General features: G+C 40.1%; 1 protein-coding gene across 6 annotated transcripts in view; it reads right to left on the reverse strand.

The window, feature by feature from the left end:
• Positions 1 to 2,191: 2,191 nt before the first annotated feature.
• The window catches only part of LOC100549782 (kelch-like protein 13), a 66,826-nt gene continuing 54,719 nt past the window's right edge, over positions 2,192 to 14,298 (reverse strand). For all 6 annotated transcript variants that reach the window (XM_010715176.3, XM_010715178.3, XM_010715174.3 and 3 more), the window contains 3 exons: positions 12,346 to 13,141; positions 5,819 to 5,932; positions 2,192 to 3,736 (listed from right to left, as the gene is read on the reverse strand). In XM_010715176.3, coding sequence (XP_010713478.1) covers positions 3,249 to 3,736; positions 5,819 to 5,932; positions 12,346 to 13,141 — 1,398 coding nt within the window. In that variant the 3' untranslated portion in view covers positions 2,192 to 3,248. The remainder of the gene's footprint in view (positions 3,737 to 5,818; positions 5,933 to 12,345; positions 13,142 to 14,298) is intronic.

Here is a 14,298-nt window from a genome sequence, read left to right on the forward strand (position 1 = left end):
AGCAGTTCGATATCCAAATTGGCTTTCAGCTTTAAACACTGCTTACCAAAAAATCCCCAACTTACATCCTCTAATATTCCATATAATTTTAAAACATTACTCAGAGCTGACTACAAAAAAAAACACCTGTGACTCATGGGAACAGAGCTTCATTCATGAGATGACAGCATAGAAGGGTGGCATGTGTTATACATGAACACTTGAGCTATCACACACCCAGCCAAGCGCAGCGCAACGCCAAGAGCAGCCTGTCTCTCAAAGGCACAAATGAGAGCATTTCATAGAATGACTTTGACGGAAGGGACCTCAAAGCCCACCCCACAATGGCCAAGTTGCCCCCCAGCAGATGAGGCTGCCCAGGGTCCCATCCAGTCTGGCCCTTGAGTTCTGGTGCTCTTTATGTTCCATGGTAAGTGAAGTCTGAGATTAGCATTAGCCTTAAGAGATTTGCCTCCTGCACTCCAATTTTAGCTAGGCTTCCAAAACTGCAGGCAGCTGGTAGGACATATTCCAATCTCTACTTACTGCTTTTATCCAGATATTCCTCTAATTCAGGTACTGGAACAGCAAAATGAAAGTGTAGATCTTGAGATCAATGAGAAGGAAGCAGCTGCATATTATCCGGACATTGCTGGCATGAGATATTGAGGTTGGTTCATCCAAACAGCCTTAGGAGACACCACCATATACCCCTACATCTGCAGCTATGGACTCGGAAAAGTTTTGTTACAGTACGGTCAAGAAAAGCATCATAAGCAAAATCATTTTATACTGCATTACAGAAGAAAACAGTCTTTGGTGAACCTTTGGTCTCTGCTTCTCAAATCAAGTGAGTAGACATTAATGCAATTCTGAACACATACTTAAGAAAGAGATAAACTCAGATTAATCTTACTGAGTGCCATGTTTAATCCACCATGCTTTGTCCAATGCTGATGACAAAGAATTCTTCCACTTTAATAGGGATAACGCACCCCTAAAATTAATCTCTACACTGTGGCAGTGTACCAGCTCCTGGCTTACTCTCAAGGTTCAGACAAAACCACTGTCTTGACTTCTAAATGCTTCATGATTGTCAGACTCCACCTTAAGCATTGCCAGAATGGAGAGCGGCAGCAAAGCAGCCCACTTGTAAGGAGTTCATCTCCTCACCTCCAGCTTGCAGACAAGAGGATACACACAAGCTATCCAAAAGGAGTTTCAACCACTGCAACTGCTTTTCAGTTTAATAAAACACAAATGGAGCAAGGATTTCAAGGTTTTCAACTGCAGCCTTGAAAAAATCCTGTACCTGAATGAGGAAAAGAATGAGTAGCACGTAACAGAGCAACATTTTGCTATCTGTGCTTTGCACAGCACTAGAAGAGCATCCTTAAAGGCAACAAGCATTGCCTGGCTGCACCCCAGTTCCACCAGCATTACACTTCCACCTGCAATAATCTTGCACAGCTACACAGAATTAAGTTTATTTTTCTTCTTTTTTTTTTTTTTTATTAAGAGGAAGAATTGCTTTTGATTTTAACCAAAACAATTATTAAAACCTAAAGCTTACACATACATTTTGGTAGTGATCATAACTGGTCAACTGCATTAAGAATAAATATCAATGTTTCCAAAACTGACACCGTAATACTGCTGCTTGATTCATCAAGCAAAGGACAAAATACAAACAGCATACTCCCAACAAGTCTATTAAGCTTTACATGGTTATCAGTAATACGCAGCACAATAAAATAAGCCAATTAAAACAATTTTCCCCAGGTGATGCCCCTATGACCGTGTTCATTAGGAAAAACACTTGTAACATGATGGGAAGTTCAGGAAAATCGTGGTGTTGTTAGCCTTAGAGAAGCACTCAGCTACCATTTGTCAGCAGTGCACTGTATTTTGGAGCGGATAAAAGACCTCTGTACAATTTGCACAGCTGCACACAAGCAGTAGTTGTCCAAGGAAGGAGTTAGGACAGTTTTTGTGGGGTTTCTTTCCCCCCCAGTCCTTAACAATAAAACGGACACATCAGGCCAAAATAGGTTCTTAAAAGTAGGTCAAAAATACCCAGTCATGATCGCTTCTGCATTGGTTTCCTAGCAAATTAATCTACCCACACAGATATACGTAACGCGTATCCTGGAGACAGTGAGGCAGAGGAAGAAAACCAAATACATTCATGAGGTAGCTTAGACTGAATAACTGCAGTTAAAAGTTTTATTGAACCAAAGAAGGTAAAACGTGGTAGTCCAAGTTCACTGAGCAAAAGCAGCTCTCCTGCTGAAGCTGCGCCTTGTGCTGAATAATCCTATTAACAGAGAACTATACAGAGGACACGTTATGCAAGTTGGCTCAACAGCAAAGGAGAAAAGGTAGATTGAATTTCAACTGATGGAACAATTTGGTCAAATTCAGTGGCTTAAGTGAACGTTTCTAGCCCTTATCCACCTATATTCAGTACAAATGTACAACAGAATATACAGCTGCACCGAATTCCCATTTGTTATAGCGTGTGCTCCCACACAAGCAGAAGCCAATTCCTGAAAAGACTCAAAAATACCCAAATATTTTAAGTCTGTTGCTTGAAGCATCACTTAACTGACTCATGAAAAAACACTCCGTGTGTTATAAAAAACTCCCGACCTCTACAAGGTCCACTTCCTGTATAGTACTGATTATTAAAATTATTTATTTCTTCCCTCTGCCTAAGGAACTTCATATGCTCTGAAAGAACCCACAAAATCAGGTGGGTCAACAGATATGTCAGAAATACTCGGAAAGGAGGGAGGTAGCTCAGGCCCCTTGGCCACCTTGGGACAGTTTATACTGATGTAGTCTACCTCCCTTTGTAATCTGCAGTTGAAAATGAATGGAAAAAGGATTTCAATTATGAAATTCAGTGAAAGAATGCATTCAATACGAAGTTCAAATTTGATTCATTGGGCTTCCAAATGAAGTTAGAGGCACCTCACACCCAATACACAACATTAATAACGTACCTAATTCATACATTTTACAGACAGCATCTTCTCATCTGTTAAACGCTTGGCTCAAGTGAGTACAGGGTTTTCTTTGTTAACCACTTCACAAACATTCTAGGCCAAACAAACAGCACAAGTAATGTCAAAATCATTTTTTTTTTTCCAGTAATTGTACCAAACGCTGTAGGCTAAGCCTAACAGAAACTACTGAAGGAAAGTAATAGACTCCATGATGCAGTGCAAAGGTGTTACTACAACATCGTAAGTCAAGGGATGTTTCTAAGGTGCTGAAAGAGGAGATTCTCTGGACGGTGACCCCGTGTTGTCCTCCGGTGGGAAAACAGTAAGAGTGCAGGCTCGAATGCCACCAAGAGATTCTGGAAGGTCAAATACTTTATGCCACTCATCTTTTTCTGGATCGTATTTCTGAACTATTTCCACCATACAGCGGTTATTCCAAGAATATCCTCCAACTACATAGATTTTATTTTCAAAGACAGCAACCCCAACATCACTTTGCCCACGTAACATGGCAGCAATTGGAGTCCACTGGTCTAGAGTTGTTGAGTAATATTCACAGCTTAGAACATCATCATAATCACTTGTTCCTCTAAAGTGATTTCCACCAATAACATAGAGCTTGTCTCCTACAGTACACATGCAATGCAGACCTCTGACTGTCGTCATCGGAGCTTTCTGAGTCCATTTGTCTGTGTCAGGGTCAAAGCACATAAGTTCCTTCTGGAAAGTATCATGGGTAATTCCCCCTAAAAAATAAGACAGGTGTTAGAATAGTGCTTACTCTAATAAGTAATAATTAAACAGCAAAAGCATATCTTTTAATGAATTCATTCCACCTGACATAAAATTTCTCCCCATTGGCTTAGGTTAGTATCACATACACACTCCATTTCAGATTACATTTTAATGTATTTTGTTCCTCTAAATCTGGATATAGGAGCCATACTCTATGCAGTACTTCATTAAATAAGACGACTATGGCAGATTAAAAGAACAGAAACTTGTTACCCATTCTTCATTCTGGCAAAACTTTTGGTGTTTTTTTTTTTTTAAAAACTATGTGTTCAGCTTTCTAGTATTGTTTCATACCATGAAAACAGAAGACCATTTCTCTTACAAGTTCTGACTCAGTGATGTTACATTTTAAGTGGTCCTTACCACAGTTTTCCTGACAGAAACCTTTCAGTAATTTAAACTGAAAAGATATTTCAGATATCCTGATAGCAACGAGTGCCTATAGTTCTGTATGTTTATACCTTCTTAGTGATTCCCTGCAACAGCTGCTGGAAAGGTTTCGAAGGAAATAGTGGGATGATTTCCCATCAGTAGATGAAGTATCCCCATCATCCCACATCCTGACCTGCCTATCGATCATGCAATCAAAGTCAGTAGGCTTATTGGCTATGGATCATCTCAGATTGTGATAAAACTATCTGAGGTGTTGAAACATACACAGAGAATGCTGCCACTGAACAACCTCCTGCTGTGCTAACCATTCAGCATTGAATTATGATCCTTGGATTAACTGACAGATTGCACGGTGTCTATAGGCATCATGTAAGAAAGTACTTGGAGAGTAAAAAGTAACTACAGGAAAAACAGAGGGACTGCAAAGCCCTGAGAATTCTTGACAGCCATGGTAGTGACAGGGCTTGGTGGCCTGTCAGAGAGCAGAAGCTTTAAGGTAGTGATGAAGAACTGACAAAGAATCAAATCTTCATGTTTTCATCCCTAAAGCGTCCCTGCTCATGGGGATAACTGAGAGTATAGGAAAAGAAAAATGTGGGAAACAGTATTGATGTGAACAGTCACATTAAGGAGTACACACACACTGCCTGCAGTAAGACAAGCAGAACCAGGAAAAAGCACAGATAGCAGCACAATGATTACAAGCTAGCTAAATGACTTCAGCACAGAAACACGAGTGTGAAGCTGTACCTTATGGTAGATTTTGAAATAAATTCCTCCTTTTCTACTAGCACAAAGCCCCTTCCATGCAAATTATCCAGAGAATCAACTGGCCTCAATGGATCTCCCAACAGCTGCCTACAGGTGGATAATCTTTCCCATTTCCTGCCCAGAATTCCAGGTCAGAAATTAGAGGACATCCCATAAAACAGCAAGAGAACATACAGAGGACTACATCCTTCTTTCACCTTCTGTGATCACAGGATGGACCTGTGGATGATGCCAGACACTAGTCTACAGGGAAATATTTAGATCAGCAAGCAAAAGCATAGGTTCAGGGTCTAGTTTTTCCCATTAGTGGTGAAAAACATCACTACTAGCTTTATTCCAACTTGATCACCAAGACTGAGACCAAACCTTTAGGAAGTGAGCACCTACCAGACTTTCAGAAAACCTACTTCCCCAGTTCAAAACGAAATGAAGCTAAAACCTGGGTGATATAAGACTAGGTATATTACACTGAAAGACTACTGAAAGCATACACATAATTTGTAAACTGTGATTAATGTCAGTACTTATCCATTCGTGTCAGCTCAATAACAGCAGATGTCTGCCTTCAAAACACCAGAATTTCCAATGCTTTCCAAAATATATCAATAAGGATGTGTTTAATGGTCATTTGTTTAATGGTTATTGCCACGTTAGTGCCACAAAAGAGATGTTCTGATGGCTTAAGTGAATAATTGCTTTGCAATTTGAAGCTGTTATCATCTAAATGCGTAACATTATCGGAAATCACTTTCTGGGACTCCACAGTACATATGCCATTTATTTGGCTTCATACAGATGTGTGTCACCAGTTTGTATCATGGCAAACACACTGCAGAAGACGACTATCTCATCATTCCCCATGAAATTACCTGAAATGTACATTAAACCTCCATATACAGTTCCAGCATGACCATAGTGGGGTTCGTTCATTTTTGCAACGTAGCTCCATTCGTTCATTCTGGGATTGTAGCATTCCACAGTGGCTGTTCAAAACAAATGAGAATATAAATGTTGAATCTAACACAGTAATTTGGCTTTCAGTACAGCGGCAGTGGCATTAATATATTCATAAATGCAGGAAGTATTAATAGGAAACACTGTAAAGCTGAGAGTTAAGGGAATTACTAAATATTATGTGTGGAGACAATACAGAAAAGCCTCAAGCGTCGTCCCAAAGGAAGAAAATCTTGCATTCTTGCTTTCCATTAATTCCTTTCCCATTCCTTTTTAATACATAACCTGCCCCAGCTAAAGAACTCTGACAGAAGCAGAGTTGTGGGACCCAGTGCCCAGGCTGGGTGCATCCACCTGTTCTGCTCTTGCCTCCTGGAGAGTTTCCTCCAGTGTCTGCTGGACATTGACAGAGAACCCAAGCAAGCTGTAGAGATTGGCAGCTTGAATAGCACCATATGACCAGAAGGGTAAGAGATCCTGAAAAACCTGTAATACAGTGACCTTCCAAGTACAAAGCAATTACCAATAGTCGTGTTATCTTAGAATTATTTGTTCTCTTCTTAAGTAATTAAAATTACGAATCAGATTCTAATGCTTATTAAATAACACTTGAGATGTTTGTGGACCATGCCATACAAAATGCAATCTGTGGCATTTTACTTGCTTCAGAACAACCTTTCATTCAATCAAGTGTAGAAAATTTCAGGCACCTATATAGAATCTGCAGTGGTGACTGACAGTGTGGGATTTCCCATCAAAGAACACAGAAGCTGATATTCTTGACATTATAAAGGCAGAAACTCATTACAGCATCACTATAAGGCTGCACACCAATATATTAGTGAAGCACAACAATCAGGTCAGTAACAATGACACAGTGATTATAAGATACCTCGCCCCAAACTGCTGATCTGTCTTTAAGAAAACCTTCGGAGTATTTTGGAAGAGATAAATTAAACCATAGCCTCAGACTATCTCCAAAAGAACCCTGGTCAAGGAAAATTTAGTAAAGAGTGTGTTACAGTGGACTTCTTTTAATCCCTTTAAAATGTATAACCTCTTTACAGCTGCAGAACAGGGTATTTTGCAACTCCATACGGTTAGTATCCCAAGGAGACACATTCCAACTAGAAGCTTCCAATTCAAGTATCAGGAATACCATCTGAAAACTCTTCAGCACCGTGCAAGATTAAAAGAGAATGACATTGCACAAGAGAATTGTTAAGTTGTTCCAGCACTCTGGGTTTTTTTCAGCTTTCCCTCCCACAGGAGCTGAAATCTAAATCTGCAAGATAGACAAAAAACCAAAACTGATGTAAAGTAACTGAAGTGTCTCTGTACACTACTGCTGACATGTCAGATCTGTGGCTTGTAAGACCAGCCCAGGTGATGGTCAAGTTTCCAAGTTCACTCTGAGGGCTCTCTCCCTCACTGAGCACTCCCCATCCCACACAGCTCTCTTCTTACACAACAGCCCCATCTCAGCCATTGGAAATAAGTCTTTCCCATTGTATACACACAGACAGTTAAAAAAAAAAATGCATGAGTGAAGGGAAAAAAAAAAAAAAGGCATCCAAGCACTCTTCTGCAAATAAAAGCTTAAAGTCATGCTATATTTTTACTTGAAGTCCAAAATCTCTCCTTACAAAGCTTGTTTTTATCCCCATTTAATCTCCTGTTACATCCATCAGGGATTTACACTGCCATGATGTCAGTAGGGCAGAAGACAACCTTACCCAGTTGGAAGTACATACAAAAAAACAATTCCTTAAAGTGGGTGTGAACTCAATATCTCAATCCAAGTTGTGTTTAAGCAGTGGGATTCCGGTACCATGTGCAGTATCAGCCCAACTCTCAAACATTTCCAACTTCTTTCCTGTATAAACATATTCATCCGCCTCAACAGTCTTTTCTGAAGAGGAAAAGCTCCTTTATACTCTGTTCTACTTAGCAACCAGAAAAGCAAAGATATGCAGAAATTTCAAGAACAGAAAAAGATCAGACATGCAAGTAATTATAGGTGTCCCAGTTCCAACCTGACAGCAGACCCTTCCGACCTCCTGCTAGCTGCCATGGTGCACCAAAACCATCACTTGCTTTCACAGAAACAAAGGCATCCTCTTCCCCACAGTGCTTACACTTCGTGCTGAGGTGAGAAGCTTACATTTCTAATACAGTATAGAGGCAGGAAAAGCAGGGCATGTATAAAAATCATGAAGCCATCGGCAACCAGAAAATGGCAGTGCACCAAGGCATTCAGCAGTGGGCAGCTGTTTCTCTCAACTGGCACGGCAGTTTATTTGAGAGAATCTTTAGTCAAAAGGCCACTTTGAGACGCAAAGAGAAAGTTAAAGATGCAAAATGGATACACATCACACTGCTGGCATCATTATTGCCACACAGTAAAGACATCAGCTCTCTGAGCAAAGATGCTGTTGAGTTCAAGATCCCTCACCTCCGATGAGGCTTCAAAAACTCTCCTGTATATTACATACACACAAAGATCTGCTTGATAAAATAACAGACAAATCATCCAAACTCAAAACTCACATCCACCACGCTCTAAAACCACTCTGATTACTTGAGCTGAGAAAAGCCTACTGTTCTGCTTGGGTTTTCTGCATAGTTGTGGCCTTGTTTCCCAGCAAGGTCGTTCCATCTTTGCTTTAACGCAATCTCCCACTGCACTGAAAAGGAAAAAATAACTCCAGCTATTACTTAAAGGTGCTGTTGTTTTAAGAAAGAATTCTGCGTATTATCTGTGGCTTGAACACAGTACACAGAATGGTTCACTCAAAAGAACTGTTATTGAACCAAAGCACGTATATTTTTATAGGATGGGACAGATGGATTCATTTCCCAAGAGCGTGAATGATTCAAATCAGGCTTTGTGTTTTAATGATGAAACTCCTGCTCTGGTCATTACCAGTAACACAGGGAGGACAGGTCTCATTTTAAAGGACACAAAACTTTGGCAGCCCCAGGGGATGCTCAGTCTGCCCTCACTTTATTTTGCTATCTGTGATGCTACTTGAGGATATACAGCTATGAACCACTTCTGTAGCTTCTAAAGAGTCTTGAGGTTTATTACAGCAGCACACTTCAACTGTGAACAGCATTCAAAAACCTGGAATTTTCATGTTACCATATTTCCTATAACACAGCTTGCTGCTGTAGAACTCAAAGCTTACTTTGTTAAGCTGAAAGAGCCCTAAGTAATTTGGTTCCTAGCGTGGTGAGAAATCGCTTCAAAATAAGCTTCTACATGAGATCAAGGCCAGGCTGGATGTGGCTCTGGGCAGCCTGGTCTGCTGGTTGGCAACCCTGCACACAGCAGGGGGTTGAAACTAGATGATCATTGCAGTCATTTTCAACCCAGGCCATCCTTTCATCCTTCGGTTCTCACTTCAGTCTGATATTTACAGGACTACACAGGCAGCAAACAGCCTAACAGATTAACAAGGCAGATTTTTCTTCTTACTCAACACCACACAAAAATATGTATAATACGTACATTTATGCTGTGTTTTTCATTATTACAAAAATATGTTGTTTGAACTCAGAGTTCAGCATCACAGGAGCTACATGGAAAATAAATGCCTTCCCAGTTACTGGGCAGGGGGTCAGGACAAAGCATAGCTGTCTTCCCCTAAACTGTGAGTAGCCTTCTGCCTTTATTGCAGCATGATGAATCTGCAATTCAAACAGTCCAACATCCTCCAAAGCCCTTAGGAGAATTTCACACAGAATCCCAAACTTCAGTGAAGCCAGGCAACAGCAGAGCCTGAAACATCAGAACACCAACTGCTAAGTTCCCTATGCGAGGGGCAGCTTTTGCCAGCATCAGGAACAACTGAGCTCTTTCAGAAACAAAAACATATTTTTTCTTTGAGAGGAAACTAGAATCCTGTGTTCTACACTACTGGAAGTGCCATACAAGCACTGCTTCTGAGCATCTTTGTGACCACACACAGTCTGTCTTCTTTCCCAAGAAGTCTTTCCTCTTGCATGCCTGGTTTCTCCAAGCTGCTCCATTCTCTGTGTCTTCAGCCCTGCTTTGACACTTAAAAAGAACAAAGCAGAATTACACACAGTCCCCCTGGGACCAGACTTGGAAGTGTGAATTACTATTTTTTAATTCAGCACGTTTCATAAGACATTCACCATACTATGTTGCATCCACCACATCCACACCAGTTTACTCATCCTTATCACCAAACCCAATTTTTCTCAAAGTGCCATACATCATTGAACAGCAACAATTTATTACTGCTAAAGTGCATACTGCTGAGGTAGGAAGTGATATTTACAACACTGTCCTCAGAAGATTGATCATTTGAAAACTGTTTGGGGAAGACTTGCTGTAGAGCCTCAAATAAAAATAAAATCTTTATTCCAGGACTTCGTCAGGAGGTTAAAAAAAAAAAAGAAATTCATTTTGGTAACTTAAATCCTTTGGCCCTTTTCCATAAGAGGTGATCTTCTGGAAAGCTGAATTGAGGTTTCTGTAATTTTTCCTCTTACAACAGATTGAAATTAGTTTGAACCCAAGGGCAAGTTCCTTAATACCTGTCCAACACACACCTGACCTTCTCTTGTATGAAAGCTTGAAGTTTTTCTCCTCTGATGAGAATGGAAAGTTTAAGCTGGATTTCATCTTTCAGCTGTCAAGGTTTATGAAAGAAACATGAAAATGAAAAGTGACTTGCCTCACAATTAACAAGAAAAGAAACTGAAGCCCTGAATCAAAGCATGAGACAGCTACAATACTTAGCATTTATGGAGTGCTCTTCCCACAATGTTCCAATAACATTTCCCAGCTCTGTGAGGAAACTGCTGCAGTATTTTAATGATATCTTTGCAGAATAGTTTTAAACAAGTGATAGATTTTGTGTTTCAAAGTTGCAGAAGAGTTGAGGTCGGCAGAATGATACTGCATGATCAGATCTAAGAAAAACACTGCACTAAAAGCTTGCTTTAAGCATTGCTTGCAATGGCTCGGTAACAGCCAAGCAACATTTTCACTGACATTTGTATCAACTGCATAGAATAGGGTTATAAAATACTTAAGGTAAGTAATCCGCCTGGCTGCTATTAATTAATGTCAGCAGAAAACAGTTCAATGGATGTCAGGTTTTCTGACATTCGAGGCAAGGATAAATACACGAGCTTACACAACCCTTACACGGTAAGATAAAGCGACATGTAAGAAAAGCTACGAGAACCTTCTGATGTAAATAGGAATATTGGTAAAGAAAACGAATTTTTTGCCAACTATTCTCCAATGAATGTTTTTTAGGAAGCATTTTGAAATCTCATTTCAAGGAGATTGGATTCTAAGCCTCATGCAGCACGAGCCCCTGTGTTGGGTCGTCCTAGCAGAATGCTCCGATTCCTAAAAGCTTGCAGTAAGTTCATAGAAGAGTGTTTATCTGAATAGATGAGATGCACTAGTTAAAAAAAATTATGAGCTGCTACATAAATTCACTTTCGTATTGTTTCAAATAAATATTTACTCATATTTATAAAAAGCAGGACTTAGCAGCTACTAAAGAAATAAGACAGCTGAGCATTGGGATTAAGTGGCAAACAGAAAAAGGAAATGTTGCATCCATATTAGATATATTACTATGCTAAAATTCCAAGCATAATCACTGTAACTTTCCAATTTTAAAGCAGCGACACAAATTTACAATTGACTGCACAGTCCCTGATTTGGGTGTAAACTTTAACATTATCACTTTGGAAGATCCAGTGGGTTCATGGGGGCCATCCACTATTGATTTCTTAATTAGAGTTACGTGGTAACTTTAAATTTAAACTTAGAGGAGTAATATTAAGTATCTTTTGACAAGGAGAGAGACGGAGGCAACAAGACAGTCTTTTGTTGTAATGGTACATTACCTGTGTAGTCACAAGATCAGAGGCAAAAAAAATTTAACATTTTAAGTGGTTTAAAAAGCATAGAATGTCAGGACATCCAAATCTCATTAGCCTGTCTTAAAAGAAAGCCTAACTAGCATTTCAAAATGATTGCTCTAGGAAACGTGCTCCTTTTAAAACAGCCTTCCTGCAACAGTGAGTTTCAGTTGAAAAGCTGCATCTTCCTCTAGAGCGAGAAGAGTTGGTTTGGTTTCTCAGCTCAAATTATATAGCTGGGCGTACACATTTCATACATACTATCTTACATGTAGATACACTGATGACAAAGTTGAAGAGATTGGATATTTTGCATCAGGATGTGAGATACAGGTATCTTTTTGTCTGTATGGAAGTCCTAAAACAGCTAACTGCATCCAGACAAACGTCTCCATGCATTTCCAGGACTGCCAGAAAGAAGCTGCATGCCAACAAACTCACTTCTCTCTCCCTCCATTCACGGGGCAGCAGAGTACTTCAAGGCCTAAAAAGAAAGGCAAGGAGTCACACTTCAAGTGCTTACCTAGCTCACCCGCTGCATTTCGACCACCCACTGCATACAAATGTCCTTTCAGGGCACTTAGGTGGAAGAAGGTGCGCTTCTCGTTTAAAGACGCGACTTGCATCCACTTGTTGTAGCGGGGATCGAATCTGAAGACCGTGTCAACTGCCGTCTTTCCTTTCGTGTCGTAATTGCTCTGGCCTCCAACTACATAAAGAAAGTTTCCAATGACAGCAATGCCATGCTGGTACCTCGGCGCATCCATGGGAGCTAATGATTTCCATTCATGGGCTTTTTCGTCATACATGCGTAGTTCTTTGCTGACAACCAGCTGCTGCCTCAGCACTCCCCCCAACGTTACCAAGTGAGTGCTGTCTGACCGAATGGCAGTTCTCTCCGACTGCATAACTGGTTGCATGTATGGCATCATTTGGTAGTTGCTGGCTTCCAAAAGCAAGTTTACACAGGTGTTGTCAGTTCTCATGAAGTCCACTGTTTGAACGTAGTTAATAAGATCCTGGGGTGTCATCAAAGGAAATCTGATGTTCTTCATTAGCTTTGCAGCATATTCCATTCGAGGCTCTTCAAACCGCAGCCAGCGACAAGCCGCCTTGAAGAGTTCAAGTTCAGTGCAGTGCTTAAGGCTATTACTTGAAAGCACAAAGGCAAGACGTTCAAAGGGGAGTTTCACAAATTCACCAGTACTTAATAACGCGGGGAAGTTCTTTAGGATGAAATTATTAACATATTTATCCACTTCTGTGAGATTGTATGTGTTGGCAATTCGCCCAACCTCAACACAGTTTTCCAAGGAAACCTAATGAGTAAACAGAAAGAGGAATTAAAATATGTTCTTAAATTTGGTGTCTAAATGATGCTGATGAATTTAATCAATACTATAGAATCTGCAGTATTTTCATCATTTCACAATGCTCAGGCTGATTTTCACATGAGCAAAAATATTCAATTGATGTATATATTCATGACCGCAAGGGGAGAGCCAATGTCAGATACATTACACAATGATGATACATAGCAATTATACAGCTCTTCACCTTTGAAATGCTGTGCAAATGTCTTTGTAAGAAAGAAACATGGAAAATACAGTTAAATGAAAGTTGATTAGCCTAAGGTTACAGAGAATTATGTAAAAACAGGGCTTGCCATTAGGCATCTTCAACCTTATTAAATTTCTATTGTCATAATCCCTTTTCTCATGAAAGGCTGGGACCTGATGATCTTTTGAGGTCCCTTCCAACCTACAAAGTACTCTGATTCCATGATGCAGCCAAGCAGAATGGAGCAGTTACCTCTCCAATGCTGTGCATCATGGACAATTTATTTACAGGGTTCAATCCCATACATATATTCCTTAGGAATGAATAAAACTACATCTTTGCATCTCTGGTAAATGAGATTGAGTCTTACATACTACGTTCAAATTACAGACACAGCATACTCAAAAATAACACATAGCTAGCAGTCTTAGATAATCAACATAGGATTTCCCCTAGAAATAACCAACACATGAAATCCTTCAGTGTGGATCATATCCTGACTGCATTCAGTACTCAAGTGAGTATACCATATACTCTTGTCATCCACATCTTTTCCAGCATCTGCCTTTCCTACATCCTTCTTACATTTCAGTATCCAAGAGGGAGAGAGAAAAAGACAGGAGGGATGGGACGGAACCAAGCAAGACTGCAGCAAACCCACACATTTCAGTTCTGCAAGACCTACACTGCATATGCCAAGCAAGTCCATTTCCAGATGCCTCTTGTCAAGAACTGTACCTTCTTTTTGCATTCAGTATTCTACCCCAAACTTCCTTCACACATGCTTTACAGTCTCCTTACAGATCAACCCAACAGCATGTCCAACCCTGCTCTGCACTGACACTTACCACAGCTTTAGGATTGTCACATTTGTAATTCCAGAAGAATTTAAACTTCTAAATCTTGTAGTTATTTA

The sequence above is a fragment of the Meleagris gallopavo genome, chromosome 9 (genome assembly GCF_000146605.3).
Source record: "Meleagris gallopavo isolate NT-WF06-2002-E0010 breed Aviagen turkey brand Nicholas breeding stock chromosome 9, Turkey_5.1, whole genome shotgun sequence".
Lineage (NCBI taxonomy): Eukaryota > Metazoa > Chordata > Aves > Galliformes > Phasianidae > Meleagris > Meleagris gallopavo.